This window comes from Eurosta solidaginis, chromosome 2 (genome assembly GCF_040869045.1).
Source record: "Eurosta solidaginis isolate ZX-2024a chromosome 2, ASM4086904v1, whole genome shotgun sequence".
NCBI lineage: Eukaryota > Metazoa > Arthropoda > Insecta > Diptera > Tephritidae > Eurosta > Eurosta solidaginis.
In genome coordinates, this window is record NC_090320.1 from 197,648,489 (window position 1) to 197,667,825 (window position 19,337).

Genomic DNA, 19,337 nt, shown 5'->3' on the forward strand with positions numbered 1-19,337 from the left:
TTATGGAACCCTGAAAAATTATTCTAAGCAATTCTATAATCGCTCCACCTGCCAACTGCAGCATAGCAGAGAATATTCCACCTGGTATCGGCGATTTGAACTTGGCAAAACTTTGTACTGCCCATTCAGTTTTGGTATTTGTCAACAACCCTGATACCTCTCGATCCGTATAAGGAGTGCAGACGTTGTTGCATAATTCTCCCGCGCTATTTACTGATGGGAAGTGTGTGTTAAATAGTGCCTCAAGGGACTCCTCACTACTGTGTGACCATTTCCCGTCCTCCTTTTCTATCAGTCCCTGGAGGACTTACCTCAGCCTCGCCGCTTCGCCGGAGGCTTCTATGTCTGCACTAAGCGGTAGTTTTTTCAACTTTTCTTGCAATGTTTCGGAGACCTGAATATTGCGTAGGGTTTGCAGTTTCTTAAGACTTTTTAATATCTCGATCCCGGCCCTACAGAAGAACTTTTAATACCAAATACTTTACTTTAAGCTATTTTAAAGTTTAGGGTCTTCAGCTTATCGGAAAGTTAATCAAAACTCAATAACGAAATTTCAAAATTCGGACGAGTATTTAAATATCATGTTGCATTGTCATCAAGTTCTAAAGTATGCTCTAAGTTTCAAGACGCTAGCTCCATGGGAATTTAAACAAACATTTACAGTAAAAATTCCCAATTTTTTACTTTGAGGACAAACATGAAAGTGACTTAATATAAACAAAGTAACAACATAAACATTATCTATTAAGCAGGGTTGCTTTATGTGAACCAAACTTTCATATGTATGAAAACCAATATCCGACCAAAGAGGATAAATTATAATAAGAGACGTCACTCGTTAATCGCAGCCATTTGCTCGATGTGAGGTAGTCCCGGTTTTTTTTTTTGGTGAGATGTGAATAAAATGTCTTCTATGCATTTTCATGGGGTATATGTGTTTATTTTTTCGACTGTATTTAATAAATTAATTGATTCTCTTTCCAAAAATCACAGTTACACAAGGAGTGTACATCGCATGGATAAATGCGAAACAATTCAAAAATGTCGCACTTAGAAAATATTCGGCATACATTTTTTGATTTCCAGCGATTTACTCTGCATGCATTGTAAACTATGTACTTATTTGTTGATATTTGCTTAGCCTCTGGGACTTTTTTGGAACTGTATCTTGATTTTACTACAAGGTATATACAATTAAAAAAAAATTTTGCTTTACGCTTCCTTATGAAATAGACATTATATGTTCGTAAATAAATAATTCATGAAGCATAATGTCAATTAATAATTATAAAAATATCGTCATACATATTTATGTATCATATATATGACATATAGGCATAATCAACATGCATGCCTTGAATAATCCAGTCCATTCAGTTGGGATCGAAATACAGTTGATAAAATTCGCTCAAATGTAAACGTTAATTCAGCGTAAAATATTTAATTTGCCATAAATTCGAATATTATACATATAATTGGCTTACGAGTTTGAACCATTAACGAGTAATTGACAACAGCGAGATTAAAGCTGAATAAAACATTTATGTTAATCTCTTTACTCGCAGAGCGTCAATCCCGATACCGAAAAAAAACACGTGAGTACCAAATACTCGTGAAGTTTGATGTGTAAACATACAGGCGTTAATTAGAGCTCACCCAGTAATTGAAGTTAAACCACATCAAAGGCAACTTTGATAGAAACAAATAACAACCGGTACCTACAAATTATTTTTTGACAATCGACTTATCATCGGCAGCGTATTATAATCGACGAATTAACTATCGGCTTGTCATCGCCGAGTTATGGGCTTCTTATTGGCTTGTTATAGCTGGGTTACAGATGTATCATAGAATTTATAGTGAAGTTGCATCTGTATTTAATTAGCGAGACGGGCTCTTATTGCTTTATATATTATTTTGTAATTTTTTTGTTATTGATGTTAGAGAAAAGTTACAAAATTTATACACGGTGATTGTTACTATGAATATATCTGATCAACTAACTTCTCGGGAGGTGAGTTTTGAAATCTCCTAGTTTCATACTTCGTACTAGTGTGAAGGCAGACGCCTCTATCCACTCAGTAATAAGAAGGCCCACAGCACGCTTTGTAATTCCTCTTTAGGCATTGCCTTTTTTGTTATTACAGTTATTTAGTTACATATCGTAAATGAAATTCACGAAGGCCTTTACCAACAAATTTTTGAAAACTGAATTTTTCATAGATTTTGAAAGGATGTGTTAAAATACACCCCCAGTAAAAATTTGAAATCGTTAGTGCCAATAAATACGGAGTTTTGCTACTTTGAAATTCCTATATCTGCTAGTGATGAATGTTATACTAAAATGTATTTTGCTTCTGCTGTAAAATATTAGATTTGTTGGTTAGGGCCCTTGTGAATTAAACTAACGATAAAATATGCGGTTTATTCAAATCGTGTGGAATATTTTCAGGCGCGTTCAACAGAACTTAGTAACATCTGTATATTAGCAGTGCGTTATTAGCAATGCTGATGCTGTTGACTATTACTTACATATATCAGTATTATTTATATATGTGTATGTATTTAACTATAAAGAAGTGTCGTGAAATTTTGTCGGTATCTGCTTCATAGCAAACCCATGAGTCGTCGGTAAAAAAAATCGATAACACACCGATTACGAATTGGTAGTACTCCGATAAAAAGTGATAACCTTTTGATAACAAATCCATAGTTTTTGATAACTTTTAGCTAACAACACGTGGATAAAAATTGGGCAATACCTCAATACCTCGATAGCTCTTTGATAACTTTTCGATACACAGTCTGCGTTTTCTCGATAATAAGCCCATAACTCCTCTACAAAATGTCTGTAACTCATTGGTAGCCTTAGTTATCGATAGCAAATGCATAACACTTCGAAAATGAATCGATTGTCTATACCTCGTCGATAACACACCAATAGCAAAACGATAACTCATGAATAAAAAACTGATATGATTGCCTTAGATATAAAATTGTTCAATGATATTCGTCAGTTCTTAGATTTTCTGCCTATTTCATAGTTTTCGTAAAAAGCTATTTGAAAAATGTACTTCCAAATTTGTATTAAGAGGGTATACATAGCAAGTTATAGATGTTGTCAAGGTATCTTATTTTTCTATGTATGCATGTTAGACACAGGCAAATGCTTTCCGGGACTCAAAAGGGGGTTGTATGAAAAAAAATCTGAGATGCCAAAGTAGTTTGTACATCACCAGAACTATCGATGAACATTTATGTTTATAAAAAAGTAATATATGTATAAATAATAAAGCCCTCACATACATATATATTGAATCTACATATGTATGTAGTATATGTATATCTACACATAAGCTTCATATCTTACTTGAGGCTGATAAACAACGCTTCGATCAATGCTGCTGATTTCCAATGTCAAATTGTGCAAATGCCGTTCCATTGGGTCAAAGACAACCCATATCGTAACAAGTAGAGCATCCATTATCAAGAGTGTACAAACTAACATAATAAGTTGAGCGTCCTGTAACATTTTATCCTTGAACACACTACCGGCACGTGTGAATATGCGATGTACGCGATATGTCTTAGCAAACATTGAACCAAAAGCCAAAGAAAAGCCAGCGCAAAGCAAATAGACACGTGCCTGAAAAATCAGATAAAGAAATTAAAGCAAATATGGTAAATTGTTATGTAAGCTTAAACACGAAAATAGATTATACACAAATATGTCGCAGACATGCTTGAAATTATGGAAATTAATGTTTTACATTTTGTGTAACAGCTTGATGTGCTTTGAATATTGTGTGGGCCTAAACATCTCACAAAGTTGTGATATTTAATTAAGGAAATCGTTTAAAGATTATTTGCATATCAGCATTTTGTTCACCTGGCACAACTTTATTCTTAGAAATTTTTTATACTCAGCGTGCTTTGCACACAGAGTATATTAACTTTGATTGGATAACGGTTGGTTGTACAAGTATAAAGGAATCGAGATAGATATATACTTCCTTATATCAAAATCATCAGTATCGAAAAAAAATTTGATTGAGCCATGTCCGTCCGTCCGTTCGTCTGCCCGTTAACACGATAACTTGAGTAAATATTGAGATATCTTCACCAAATTTGGTACGCGAGCTTATCTCAACCCAGAATAGATTGGTATTGAAAATGAGCGAAATCGGATGACAACCACGCCCACTTTTTGTATTTAGTAAATAATACATCTAGAACGTTGAAATTTGACGTATGGACTGACATTGAGACTCTTAATAAAAATTTGAGAAAATTTTTTAAAATGGGCGTAGCATCGCCCACTTGTGATAAAATCAATTTTACTAATATTATTAATCATAAATCGTTAAACCTATCGTAAAAAACTTCGGCAGAGTGGTTGCCTTTGCTATAGGGAATGCTGTGAAGGAAAATTAACGAAATCGGTTAAGGACCACGCCCCTTTTATATAAAAGATCTTTAAAAGGGTCGGGGACGAATAAAATAAGCTATATCTTTGCAAAAAAGAGCTTTATATCAATGGTATTTCATTTCCCTAGTGGATTTATAACAATAAATAGGAAAAACTTCAAATTTAAAAAAACGGGCGTCGCACCGCCCCTTTTATGACTAAGCAAGTTTCAATGTTTCGGGAGCCATAACTCGAAGAAAAATTAACGGATCGTAACAAAATTGGGTACACAAGTTTTCCCTATAGCAGAAAATATTTCTATTAAAAATGGACGGGATCGGTTAAAGACCACGGCAACTTAGATATAAAACAAATTTAAAAGGGTTGTAGACTAGAATAATAAGCTATAACTTAGCAAAAAATAGTTTTGAATCAATGATATTTCACTTATCAAGTTTTATTGTACGAGGAAATGGGGACTTTTTTTTTAAACGGGAGGTGCCACGTGTTATGTTGAAAAGTAATTTATCTGAAAAATTGAAGCTCACGCTGAGCTTGTTGGTTTTGATTTTTAACTTTCTTGCTAATTTAATTTTAATACACATAAGTATAGCGTTTTCTCTATCTAACGCTACAAGAAACCAAGTTTAGTACCAGACCTGTAAAGAAAAAGTACCAGTACAAGTACAAGTATCTGTACCTCAGTACTTCGAAAAATGAGTACAAGTATAAGTACCAAAGTACTTGTACTTGAATTGTTGAAGTACAAGTAAAGTACTTGTACTTTCGAAGTGCTTTGATAAGTACTTTCGAAGTGCTTTGATAAGTACTGAATGGTTTTGAGGCGGATCAACCAGCACCTGACTTTGACAAAATGGTTGAGGAAGAGTTTTACAGGTATTTTAATGATACATAAATTGATTTCAATATGCTTCAGAGTTATCCTCTTTATTAAGGACCTATCACTCAAAATGAATTCGCCCTTAGCTTCCTCCGACCCCGTAGAGCGTTTTTTTTCCTTAGAAGGCATTGTTTATGATCCTCGAAGGCAATCAATGACGGAATTTTCTTTTAAAAAGCTAGTACTAATGAAGGCAAACACAAAACTACTTTAATATTGTTAGCTATTGTACAATTTATACTTATTTAATATATTGTTGTACTTCTTGTCACTTTCTAATAAGAATTTTACTCAAATTTTGATTTTCCATCTATGAATTAAACTGACATATTTTATCAGAAAAAGTACTTTGGTGTACTTCCAAGTATTTCTTAAGTATATCTACTTGTACTTTTGGATTCGAAGTACAAGTACTGTAGTACTCATACTTTGTACTTAGATTTGAAGTACTTGAGTACTTGTACTTATTTGGTACTAGTACAAGTATGTACTTAGTACTTTACAGGTCTATTTAGTACTTAGAGCACGGTTAAGAGAAATTCAACAAAATTTCAAGGAGTTCTCATACATATTTTAAGGCCCCATTCAAGTTTACTTTAGCAAAATGAAAGTTATAACGCAAGCCGCTGACTTTTTAGAAATTTGTTGGCGGGGGCTTTGCAAAAGCTGTAAAGCAAGGAAGCGTAAAAAAATGGGCACTGCCCCACAAAGTGACCTATATTTTTTTATCAGGTGAATAGTTGGTCTCTGTTTTGAGCAACACGAAAAAAATCGAGATCGAAAAATCAAAAATTTGCAAAATTTGAAAAATTGACGATATCTTTAGAGGCTATTGATATATGGGTTGCGAAAAAATTTCAATATCTCGACCCAGACTTAACCGATATATCAAATTTCATCACTTTATCTGATTTTGGTATTGAATTATAGCATCTTTTAAATTTTTTATGCTCAGCGTGCGTTGCACACATAGTATATTAACTTTGGTAACATAACGGTTGATCATAACGGCATAAACGAATCCAGATAAGTATAGACCAAGTCTCTGTACACATGATAACTTGAATAAATATTGAGATATCTTATTGAAATTTGGTATATGGGTTCCCTGGCACCCATCTTCCATTGTTATTTAAAATGAGCGAAAGTGGATGATAAACACACCCACATTTTACATATATGTATGTATAACATTTTGAAAACACAAAAAACCTGATTATTTAGTAAATAACACGTGTGGACTGATATTGAGAATCTTGATAAAAATTATTTTGAAAATGGTCGTGGCAGCGCCTACTAGTGATAAAATGCACTTTACAAATATTGTTAATCATAAATCAAAAACCGTTAACCCTATCGTAACAAAATTCGACAGAGAGGAAAACTAACGGATCATAGTGAGGGTTATTATCAATGGCGTTTTACTTTCTTAACTGATATAACAAATAGTAAGAAGCTATTTTTTGACTAAGCATAAGTGGGAGCAATAACTCGAAGAAAAATTAACCCTCTAACCGGCAACTTGGAAATACTAATCCGAAATTGTTGGGAATTTTTTTCTAGCATAACTAGGTCACCAGAAACTTAAAATTGTCATCCGTTTGTCATTTAGTCGATTCGTTTGCCTTCCACATGTGATTAAAGAAACAGTGCCTCCAGGCACTCTTACCGGTTGGTGTCAAGGATAAAAACAGATAGAAATTTTATTAAGTATAGTTTTATTGCAAACAGTTTAAGTTAACAATGAAATCAAGACAGATGAATTACTTCGTATGATATTCCGAAAATCAATTTTTTGTGGCCGAGCAACATAAATGTAAATTGCATACTTCGCAAGTACATTGAGTTTTCGACTTTTTACAGTGCTTGCACCATTTTTACCACCTTTGTTTTGAAGCCATTTTGGAAGATGTCTGTTGCCGTGGAATCGAACGTCATCAACGGGATGGACAGCTTTTCTTCCTACGCTAAGAGCAGCGGGTTGACTTTCTGAAGATGTTGAAGGTAGCGATTTAGATGGGCGACCTACCGAACGAATCTGATTGTAGTTCACAAGACCAGCAGCCATCTACAGTTACAGTTTGAGACAAACGAACGACAGCGTTTGCGAGCTACCTAGATCTGGACAATTCGGTAGAATTATATTATCGCCAGTACCGTTGTAAATTTCAAACCTATATGCATAACCAAATGAATCGCATAATACAAACAATTTCATCCCCCATTTGTGCGGTTTGTTCGGCATATATTGTCCTAGATGATGTTTGATTTTTGTTGAGGACATTTGCTCATCAACACTGCCAATGAAAAGGAAAAAAATTCGTTCAATGATAAGTGTGCAATTTTCAAAAGCTTACCAAAGTCGGGCATGTTTCGGAATGGAATCAAATCGTTCGTTGAGAAGGTTGGAGAAATGGCGCATACGAAATAGGGGGTCATAGTAGGGCTCGCGTTTTTTAACTCTTTCGTCTTCATCTCGAAAGGACAGGAATCTTTTTATTGCTTCAAACCGTTTTAATGGCATTGTTTTGCGAATAGGTTCAAAAGCATTCTTACCCCAATAGCTATCTAAATTCGGGTAGCGCTAAATTGACATGAATTGATGAACTCCAATATATTGGCAGATATCATCGACATTCACATTGAATTTGGTGTTTATATCCTGATTTAGAGCACATCGATTCGTCTCTTGAACAATCGTTTCAAGTATTTTTCTGGAGAAAAAATACAAAAATAATTGCGATGGTGTTGAGAACGATTTTATATTCTCAGGTAGCTGTAGAGTTGCGGAATGCGACCTCGTTTACATGAAGCTTGAGGTTTGCTTTCCTCCAAATCACTTTGCTGAACTCAGTAGAATCTTTGTTTATAGATTCTACGCCTGCAAAAAAATTATTACCGTCACCGGTGGCTTCCACAATTGGTAAAGGCGAACGGGCTCTTTTTCTTGGAAGTGGAGTCGAAGTCAACGGAATCGCTTCTGTCGGGAACGTGACTAGTTCATCGAAAGTGACAGTATATATAGCTGCAGAAATATTCAGTGAAAACTTGGCTGCTTCGCTTATAAATATGTCACTCGATTCCATATCCCTAAGACAATAGGATATAAAATGCTCGTTCTCTGGTCTAATTTCCTCTGGGTCGTAGTTTTTGTCACTAGAGCCATTTTCGCTACTCAAACCTTCTTCTTTACAGGACTCCACAAACTCCATGAATTCACGGATTTCTTCCTCCGATAACTTGCACAATTTCACACGCGACATTATGCGACGTTTTTTGAGTATTGCGTTTAAGAAAATATTTGAAAATCGAGCTAACAATTTAAAAGAACAAATTTTCGAAACCGGGAAATAAGTACTACAAATAAATCGTTATTCAAAAATTCAAAATGGAAAAAGTTCGCGCGGACCGACAAGAGTGCCCTGAGGCACGTTAAGTTTTTCAGTACCAAACACAAAATCCAACTATTTTATTCCACTCTTGATATAAAAACACGAAGTTTATGAACTTAACTCAACGAAAAAAAATTATGAAAGCACTTATTTTTAATAAAACTTTTAGATGCTGAAAAACGGAAATTTTTGACTGCATAAAAACGACCGTTTCTTCCACCTGTTCGCATAAAACTGATTACAAAAGTTAAGCGGTACATTGAATTTGATTCTATTCTGAGAAAGAAATATCACCAAATATTTGGCAAAGAGCGTGGAATTAACTTTTGCAAAAAAAAAATACAGTTTCATTTTCAACGCCCCTTTTCAGGTTAAGCATTACACAATATTTTTAGAGCTTAAAAAAAATAAATCCCTCGTAACAAAATTCGAAAAAGTAATATATCTGAAACGTACTGTATAATTGAAACTCACGCTGAGTATATAATGTTCGGTTACACCCGAACTTAGACACACAAACTTGTTCGAATTCGTTTTTTCAACAAGTGCAAGGAGAACCCTTATGTCAAATTTCAATATAATATCTCCAACGGCTCTCAATTTAAGGGTTGAAAACTTTTAAATTTTTTTCTTCCAAATGTAGGCAGTGTCACGGAAATTTTATAAAATTTAAATTTTTCGTAATAGTGTCAAACTCCATATCAAATTTCATCACTTTATCGGTTTTTGATAATGCATTATCGCCTTTTTTTCGATTTTTCGACAATTTGATAACGGTTTTTGTTATTTTTATAAAACGTATGTATAGTGTCAAGAACAACCTCTATGCCAAATTTCAATACCATATCTTAAAACGTTTTTAATTTATGTCTTCAAAAACATTTCGAATTTCTTGTTCTTCTAAATGTGGGCAGTGTCACGCCTACGTTTTCTGATTTTTGCCACTTTTCGAAATTTTCGCTCGTTTTCGCCCATTTTCAGTGCCAATCTGTTCGGTGCCTAGATATGTCAGCACATCAAACTTGACTTGAATTGAGATATCTTTATCTCAATTTGTACTCAAGTTATCCTGTAAAAGTACAGACAACCATGGCTAAATCTAAATATTTTGAGGTACTGATAATTGTGATATAACGATATTATATATGGATTCCTTTAAGCCATTATGTACAGCCAAGTTATAATACACTTGTGTACAAGTACAAGCCGGGTATCAAAAGACCTACTCGATTGGGCAGCAAACAAGAAAATACAGAAATATTTAGAAAATTAATACGGAGTTCAGGTTACAGTAACAACGTAATGAAAATTAAAAATTTCACCAGGTGGCGCACGAGTCGAGATATTTAAAAAAATCGTACTGATGGGATGGAATCTTACGATAAGTTTTTGGGTGCCCGTAGTTGGGTACCTGATGACAATAAATTAAATGAGGGGGGAAATTCTGATACGTGGCTTCAGGGTCGAAATATTAACAAATTTCGTACCATACAGCGGAGTCATGTGATCAAGTTTTAAGAAACTTTCCCTTGAGCTAAAAACTTGAAATCTTATATATACTTCAGAGAACCAGACAATGCAACCAAAAAAAACAATTTCCACTGGGTGGCGCCCAGGTCGTAACAATTATAAATTGAGGCGCAGATTTGCATGATAATGCCCTAGCAAACTATCGGATAGCCTCAATAGTACTTTCTCAAATGAGTGGAAAATTCATTGCCTTATCGCAAATGAAAAGAATCGACGTTGTTGTTGTTGTTGTTGTAGGTTACTCCCCGAAAGCTTTGGGGAGTGTTATCGATGTGATGGTCCTTTGCCAGATACAGATCCGGTACGCCCCGGTAACACAGCACCATTAAGGTGCTAGCCCGACCATCTCGGGAACGATTTCTATGGCCACATTAAACCTTCAGGCCATCCCTTCCTAACCACCCCCAAGTTCCATGAGGAGCTTGGGGTCGACAGAGCCTCGTCTGTTAGTGCAACAGGGTTCGCCGCAGATGGTGAGGTTGGCAATTGGGTTTGGAGAAGCTATATGGGGAAATCCGCCAAACTTTGGTTTTTTTGGAGAAAACAATTTTTTTTGAAACATGGTAACACGCAAATATCCTTTTGTTAGGAACATTGAGGGTTAAATTGGGGATATAGTGAATCGCCGTTACTCGTCTTACTTAATGCCTCATAAAGATATAGTCAAAAGATCGAGCAAAAAATATATAAATTGAGGTCTCAATGTTAAATATACATTTATTTCAACACTTCTGTACGGATTATATCGAAATTTGTGACGGACTTTTCCTTTGACTTTGCCGGGGTTAGCCTCAGTCCGTCCAGGGTTCCTGAAAGTAGAAATTCCTACCGGTCCTTCTAAAAGAATAACCCTGTTTGTTCTTATAAAACGTTACAAAAGTATTTATTTAGTAAAAATTCTATTTCTACTCCTAGCTGATTCCCTTACTTTGTAAGAGGTGACTGAGGTGATAAAGCCCTCGGCCAACCTCTGCGGTCCAATGGAGAAATAAAGCCTCCAGACGAGTATACTTTTAGTACAAATGAAGTGAAAAAGCCTTCAGGTGTACTCCTGGTCGGTAGTGATAAAACCTACCGACTCGTATGCCTGTCTCCTAATCTCTGAATTTCAATGCGAACTCGTGGCCCTTATATACTAATTTTTGCACGCAGGCAAACGGTTATTTTATAATAACAACTTTCAACTAATAGTATTAACAATATAAAACAACTGTTATTCCGGTAAATATTTCCTTCCCATGAATTTCCATGACCATAATGCTCCTTATTGAATACAATGCCTTTGTACTTTCTCATACCGTGTTTTCCAGGCTTTGGTTTATATATTGTGTGTTTGTATATTTGTTTGTGGTCACCTGATTCTAATGTTGTGTTTTGCTTTGCCCAATGCTTCTGCCTTCTGTTGTATGGCGTGCGTTGGTGTGTTGTATACTAGTGCGTAAATATGTATAGCAAAATTTCAATTAGTAGCGGCGCTTATTTTTACGACTTGCTGCTGATCTCCGTTCACTTAAGTTATTATGTATGTTGTATTTGTAGCTGGGTACATTGGATTTTGAGTGTGCAAAGGATTGATCGACCGCTGCATTTTTATGTTTTGTGCGTATCTACCTTCCAAATATTGAATGCATGTTAGGGTGATCCTATATTCAAAGTTTATGTTTGCGAAAATGTAAATATTTTGCTTGTGTGCAAAAGTGCGCAAATCTAATTTGTTCTTCATTTTAATAATTATCAATTCAATGTACAACAGAATATATGTATTTAGGGCATAATTCATAAAGGTATACATATGCATATTTCATATAAAATGTATAAGTGATAAATTCAAATATTATTATAAGTTTCCAGTTATTTCAAAACGTATGTTCTTTAGAAAAATGTATGGATATGTGTATGTTGTGAGGATACAAAGTCCTCGACTTTGGGGTCCTCACAAATTTTAACAAAATATGGAGATATATGCAGCTGTTAGCTATATAAAATTTTTTTGATACACGCGACCCGGTTTGTAGATATCTGTAAAAATATAAAACCGAATAACCGCCTAATATTTTTTACTGCAAAGTTTGCAACACATTTATTTTAACACCTTTCCACCGATTTTTTTGAAACGTTAAAAACATATAGATATGTGAACGAAGTATGTTTAGGTAAAAAGTTTTAATACTCGAGATCCGGTTTTGGAGATATTGATAAAAATATAAACCCGGAAACCCTAAATTGTTTTACTTATTTAAATACTTCTTAACCGATTGTGTTGAAATTTTGTCAGGATGTACATATCTATGTGGGGTATATTTAGGTGAAATTTTGTTGATACCCGAAACCCGGTTTTAGAGATATCGGCAAAAATATGAAACCGGGTAACCGTTAAATATTTCATACCCGTTTGTTAATTTTTACTCTACACCGCAGTAGTATACCATCAATTGTTTCTACACTTTTTGAAGATTGCCAATTTTTGGCGAAAATTTCGTATATTTGCCCCATGTACAAAAATCAATAACTTTCCTTGCGTGAATATTCCAAGATGAGGCAATTGATGATATACTACTGTGGTGTTGAGAAAAAATTAACAAACGGGTATGAAGTGATAAAAGTAAAATTGTAGCTGTGCCCACAAAAAAACATGCTCCTGAAAAAAATTTACGCAACCAAGTGCATCCACTTTTCTGCCTCTACCTTCAAAACTGAAAAGAGCACATCGAATTTGAAGCCCTAGGTATCTTAAGGCCCTGATAGGCTATTATCGTGCATAATTAAAATTTCAATGCTCAGTTGCCTCAAAAAGCTATAAGCAAAAAACTGTCAATATTGAAAATGACAAAAAAAAAAGTATCGCTACTTTGATTGATGATGGTTTTGAGTATAGGAGGAGCACATTAATTTTGCTCATACTTTTAGAATCTCCGTCTCAAAGACAACATTTTGGTTTAAATTCCATAGCGTTTCAGCGATGCCTCAAAATTTTATCGAACAAATTCAAAAAAAAAAAAAAAAATCAAGGGTACCGCTTGAAAAAGTGTAAAAATCGACGTTTTTTACGTTTCGAAGCTCTGCAAACACTTACTATCAACTTTCTTGATTTCTAAGATCATCAGATCGGATAGTCAAAATGTCAAACTTAATGTCCTTGTACTTTTTTCTGGCCTTAAGTTTTTTGCTTGTGTGTAAAACCCGAGTATCCAAAAAAGTAAAAGTTTTTGGGATTTGCCCATATATTGCGCAGGCAACCTGAAGGGTTGCGCTACACAGCCCCTTGAATCCGGTATTTTAGTCGCATCTTACGACAGGCATACCACCGCGGGTATATTCTGACCCCCTAACCCGCTGGGATAAAATAATCATCATCAGATGAGTCAGTTAGATTTTAAATATGAAATCGCTAAAAAAGCACTGGAAATATTACATGACGAATTTAATTTGAAAAAGGTGGAAATATCCCCAAAACTTGCACGAACTAATGTGCGAGACCATATAGTTTTGAAGAAAAATCCACAATTTTTGGGTCTTGGCTAATATAAGAAAAACCTACGCAAGAAGAGGCTCCTAACTCGATTTCCAAATTGTAATAAATTGTAAAAAAAAAACTGATGCTTTTCGAGTTAGGTCTTTTTTATCGTGAAGCGTCACATATTTTGGTTGACTATCGACTAACAAATTAAGAAGTCACCACTGAAATCGCGATTACTTTTGAAATATTGAAGTGGTCAAAGAGTTACAATGTTACAATGCATGAAAAATGCTGATAGCTTAATTCATTTCATTGTGCAATACTTACTGTGCAAACGTTTGAATATGATGTTTCCGGCGTGGGCAGCGTTGAATAATCCAGTCCCAGCAAAATTACAGCTATATACACACAAACGCATCCAACAGCAGAAATATTACTCAATTTTGGACTTGAAAGTTTAATTGCTCTGTGTGTCAAAATGATTGCGTTGGTAAGTGAAAAAATTTAAAATGTTGCATTAACCAAAAAAAATATATGAAGAAAGCAAAAAGGAGACACATAAGCGTAAAAACTTCTCGAAATGTTTAAGTGTGTAAGAAAAATAAAACAACTGCAAAAATTAATTTAATGGTCACTTTGCGTTTGAGTTTTCTTATTTCTCATTCGTTTTCTCAAATACTTAAAACATTTTCATTAACGACTTGCCACTTATCTACTCACTTCATTTTCCGAAAGTGTAAAGTGAATGCGAGAAAGGCAATAGCCAGTATGATGCCAATAATGGATAATGTTGTTATTGTATAGAAGGCACTCGCAGCAATTGTAGCAACGCGCATTTTGAAAATCCGTCTAGCGATTGGCACTTGGCCGGTGTGCCAACGCACTGAACGACAATGAGGACAATGAAAATCCAAGCGTCGAACTGCTGGATGATAGAGTGCTATGAGCGCCAGAGCGCCATTCTGTATTTGATAAAAGGCGGTTGTTCCAATACGATCGGGACCACTAAACGAAACTGGGCCCTATTTAAGAGGGTGAGCAATAAGAAATAGCATTGAAATAATAACGTGTTAACTTTTTAGTAAATAAAAGAAAATATAATTTTGTTATTATATAAGAGCTGTGTTTTATAGACTGCGAGGTGCAAAAACTTATCCACTCGTAAGAAATAGGTGTTTATAAAATCAGTACTTTCAAGTTTTATGTTTCTTTAATCAACTTTTTTTACAGAGAAAATGTATGTATTGTTGTTATATTGTTTTGACATTTGCAGTGCTGCCAAATGTTTTATTGGGCAGATATACATACATACTTATATGCATGTAAAAAAGCACGGCTAATTTAATTTCAATATTATTTATGTGATGGTTGGATCTGTCTGTCTAAAAATATTTTCTATAGATATGATCGCCAGTATATAGGTATTTATGTGCTCCTACTTACCGACACCCCCAAAAAATCCAATTTTGCCATTTGTTGTAGGAATTCTTTTGCCATGTCCGTACGCACATAGTCGAATTGATTGAGTTTTGATTGCATACCCAAGTTATGCCAATGGTTTTCGGCGGCACGTAATGCTAAAGCGATTGCCCACACGGCATCATACGTTTGGGGTGCATAATTTGATACCGCGATGCCATTCAATGTGGCTATGTTATTGTTATTGAGAGATTCGTCTCGCGTGATATGTGATTTGTCTTTTGTGTGAATGCTTATCGTTTTTCGTTTATTGCTCACTTTGTGTTTTTCATATTGGCTAGTAGATCGTTGACGTAATTCCGACATGAACATTTTATTGCTCTTTAGCAGGAATAGAGTTTTAATAAATACTTAGAACTTTTTTAAAGACTTTGAGGTAAAACTTATGGTACAAACGTTAACTTCTTATAACATACATCTGCCTAAAAAAGTTATAGCCACATGACTTTTTATAGATTTTTCTCTTTTACTCTACTTTCTCTCTCTCCTGCACCTCACCCCGTTCTACGCTCTTCCGTTTCACCAGAACCAAACAGCAATCAATGCAATAATCTCGCATATCACAATATTTTAAAGAGTGTCAGGTTGTAAGCAAGCCCTAGAAAAAAATCGGGATAGGGAGAAAAGTATACATCTAATTTGGGTCCCTGGGTATATGGGAATAAGTAGATTAAAAAGAAAAGGCGTATAAACTAGCTAAAAAGCATGCCTCGAATCCTCTACCGCAGACGCCACAATCAGATTAAGTGAGAGCGTAAATCGTATAACCAAGCGCGGAGTTATTGTTATCATTATAAAAAAGAGGCAAATATGCATCATTATGGGTATTATGACTGGACGCTATCTTCTGACGCCGTATGCTCTTAAATTAGGCCTTGTTAATATGTGAGGTCCTCGGGGACTAGACTAACCTAACCTTCTGGGTTATAAGATATCCAACCTAACCTTACCTCTATTCGGAAAAATGGTGTCCAAAGTACCTGACAATCAAGGAAATAATCTACTAATGTCTGCATCTTCGATATGATTTTTTAGAATTGATCGTTCCTTGGTCCACTTCCTGAAAGAATTTAACAGGAACACTATTTGTGTATCTATGCTGCCATCTTTATGTCGTGTGTCAAAAGATGTATGCGAATTTAATCGGTTTTGTTACATAAATATGTGACTTCGAAATCAAACAAGTAAGGAAGGTTAAGTTCGGGTGTAACCGAACATTACATACTCAGTTGAGAAATATGGTGACAACATAAGGGAACCATGTAGGAAAATGAACCGAGGGAAACCCTGGAATGTGTTTGTATGACATGTCTATCAAATGAAAAGCACTAAAGAGTATTTTATGAGGTAGTGGCCCATAGTTCTATAGGTGGACACCATTTAGGGATATCGCCATAAAGGTGGATCAGGGTTGACTCTAGAATTTTTTTGCACGATATGGGTATCAAATTAAAGGTATTGAGGGTTTTAAAAGGGAGTGGTGGTAGTTGTATAGGTGGTCGCCTTTTCAGAGATATCGCCATAAAGGTGGACCAGGGGTGACTCTAGAATACGTTTGTACAATATGTGTATCAAAAGAAAGGTGTTAATGAGTATTTTAAAAGGGGTGGGCCTTAGTTCTATAGGTGGACGCCTTTTCGAGGTATCGCAACTTAGACTTTGTTTGTACGATATGGGTATCAAATGAAAGGTGTTAATGAGTATTTTAAAAGGGCGTGGGGCTTAGTTCTATAGGTGGATGCCTTTTCGAGATATCGCCATAAAGGTGGACCAGGGGTGAATCTAGAGTGTGTTTGTACAATATGGGTATCAAAAGAAAGGTGTTACTGAGTATTTTAAAAGGAGTAGGCCTTAGTTCTATAGGTGGAAGCCGTTGCGAAATATCGCCATAAAGGTGGACCAGGGGTGACTCTAAAATGTGTTTGTACGATATGGGTATAAAATTAAAGGTATTAATGAGGGCTTTAAAAGGGAGTGGTGGTAGTTGTATAGGATGGTCGCCTTTTCGAGATATTTCCATAAAGGTGGACCAGGGGTGACTCTAGAATATGTTTATGAGATATGGGTATCAAATGAAAGGTGTTAATGAGTATTTTAAAAGGGCGTGGGTCTTAGTTCTATAGGTGGACGCCTTTTCGATATATCGCCATAAAGGTGGACCAGGGGTGACTCTAGAATGTGTTTGAACGATATGGGTATCTAATTAAAGATATTAATGAGAGTTTTAAAAGGGAGTGGTGGTAGTTGTATATGTGAAGGCGTTTTTCAGATATCGACCAAAATGTGGACTAGGGTGACCCAGAACATCATCTGTTGGATACCGCTAATTTATTTATATATATAATACCTGTCAAGATTTTAAGGGTTTTTTATTTCGTCCTGCAGAACTTTTTCATTTTCTTCTACTTAATATGGTAGGCGTCACAACCATTTTATAAAGTTTTTTCTAAAGTTATATTTCGCGTCAATAAACCAATCCAATTACCTCACCATGTTTCATCCCTTTTTTCGTATTTGGTATAGAATTATGGCATTTTTTTCATTTTTCGTTATTTTGGATATCGAAAAAGTGGGCGTGGTCATTGTCGGATTTAGTTCATTTTTCATACCAAGATAAAGTGAGTTCAAGTAGCACGTGAACTAAGTTCATTAAAGATATGTCGATTTTTGCTCAAGTTATCGTGTTAACGGCCATGCGGAAGGACAGACGAACGACTGTGTATAAAAACTGGGCATGGCATAAACCGATTTCGCCCGTTTTCACAGAAAATAGTTAGCATCATAAAATCTATGCCCCTACCAAATTTCAAAATGATTGGTTAATTTTTGTTCGACTAATGGCGTTAAAAGTATCCTAGACAAATTAAATGAAAAAGGGCGGAGCCACGCCCATTTTGACATTTTCTTTTATTTTTGTATTTTGTTGCACCATATCATTACTGGAGTTAAATGTTGACATAATTTACTTATATACTGTAAAGATATTAAATTTTTTGTTAAAATTTTACTTTAAAAAAATTTTTTTTTAAAAGTGGGCGTGGTCCTTCTCCGATTTTGCTAGTTTTTATTAGGCGTACATATAGTAATAGGAGTAACGTCCCTGCCAAATTTCATCATGATATCTTCAACGACTGACAAATTACAGCTTGCAAAATTTTTAAATTACCTTCTTTTAAAAGTGGGCGGTGCCACGCCCATTGTCCAAAATTTTACTAGTTTTCTATTCTGCGTCATAAATTTAACTCATTTACCAAGTTTCGTCGCTTTATCTGTATTTGGTAATGAATTATCGCACTTTTTCGGTTTTTCGAAATTTTCGATATCGAAAAAGTGGGCGTGGTTATGGTCCAATATCGTTCATTTTAAATAGCGATCTGAGATGAGTGCTCAGGAACCTACATACCAAATTTCATCAAGATACCTCAAAATTTACTCAAGTTATCGTGTTAACGGACGGAAGGACGGACGGACGGACGGACGGACGGACATGGCTCAATCAATTTTTTGTTCGATCCTGATTATTTTGATATATGGAAGTCTATATCTATCTCGATTCCTTTATATATGTACAACCAACCGTTATCCAATCAAACTTAATATACTCTGTGAGCTCTGCTCAACTGAGTATAAAAATGAGGGAAAATACATACATACAGAGGTACATATGGTAGAGAATTAAGGCCTTTTTAAACGGTTTTATTTGGGTTGACTTGACAGGCTGCACAGCCGGCCGGCCAGCGCGAATGTATTTAAAATTTAAGTAACTTCCCGATAAGCTACAAGCTTGAAACTTGGAATATAGTTCAGAACCCGATGACAATGCAATAATAAGAAAAAAATCGCCGCTAGGTGGAGCAAGGATCGAGATATTCACAAAAATCGTATTTGCGGTCCGATTTCGCTCATATTTGGAACACATAATACATACAAGAATAGAAAGCGACCTATGAAAAAAAAATCGCTGCTAGGTGGCGCATGGATCGAGATATTCACAAAAATCGTATTTGTGCTCCGATTTGGCTCATATTTGGAATACATAATACATCCGTGAATAGAAAGCGACATATGAAAAGAAATGGTCGCTGGGTGGCGCAAGGATCGAAATATTCACAACAATCGTATTTGTGTTGTATGTCTTAATATATTCGAAAACTCTTCCTGTTGCAGTAG

General features: G+C 35.3%; 1 protein-coding gene across 2 annotated transcripts in view; it reads right to left on the minus strand.

Annotated features, from left to right (window-relative positions):
* GABA-B-R3 (gamma-aminobutyric acid type B receptor subunit 3) overlaps positions 1-19,337 on the minus strand; it is a 70,465-nt gene that overhangs the window by 4,719 nt on the left and 46,409 nt on the right. Inside the window, exons 5-8 of one of the 2 annotated variants that reach the window (XM_067769815.1) lie at positions 15,132-15,488; positions 14,409-14,710; positions 14,016-14,154; positions 3,371-3,646 (exon numbers count right to left, since the gene is read on the minus strand). In XM_067769815.1, the coding sequence (XP_067625916.1) occupies positions 3,371-3,646; positions 14,016-14,154; positions 14,409-14,710; positions 15,132-15,488 (1,074 nt within the window). The remainder of the gene's footprint in view (positions 1-3,370; positions 3,647-14,015; positions 14,155-14,408; positions 14,711-15,131; positions 15,489-19,337) is intronic. The other variant, XM_067769816.1, reaches the window with a different exon arrangement.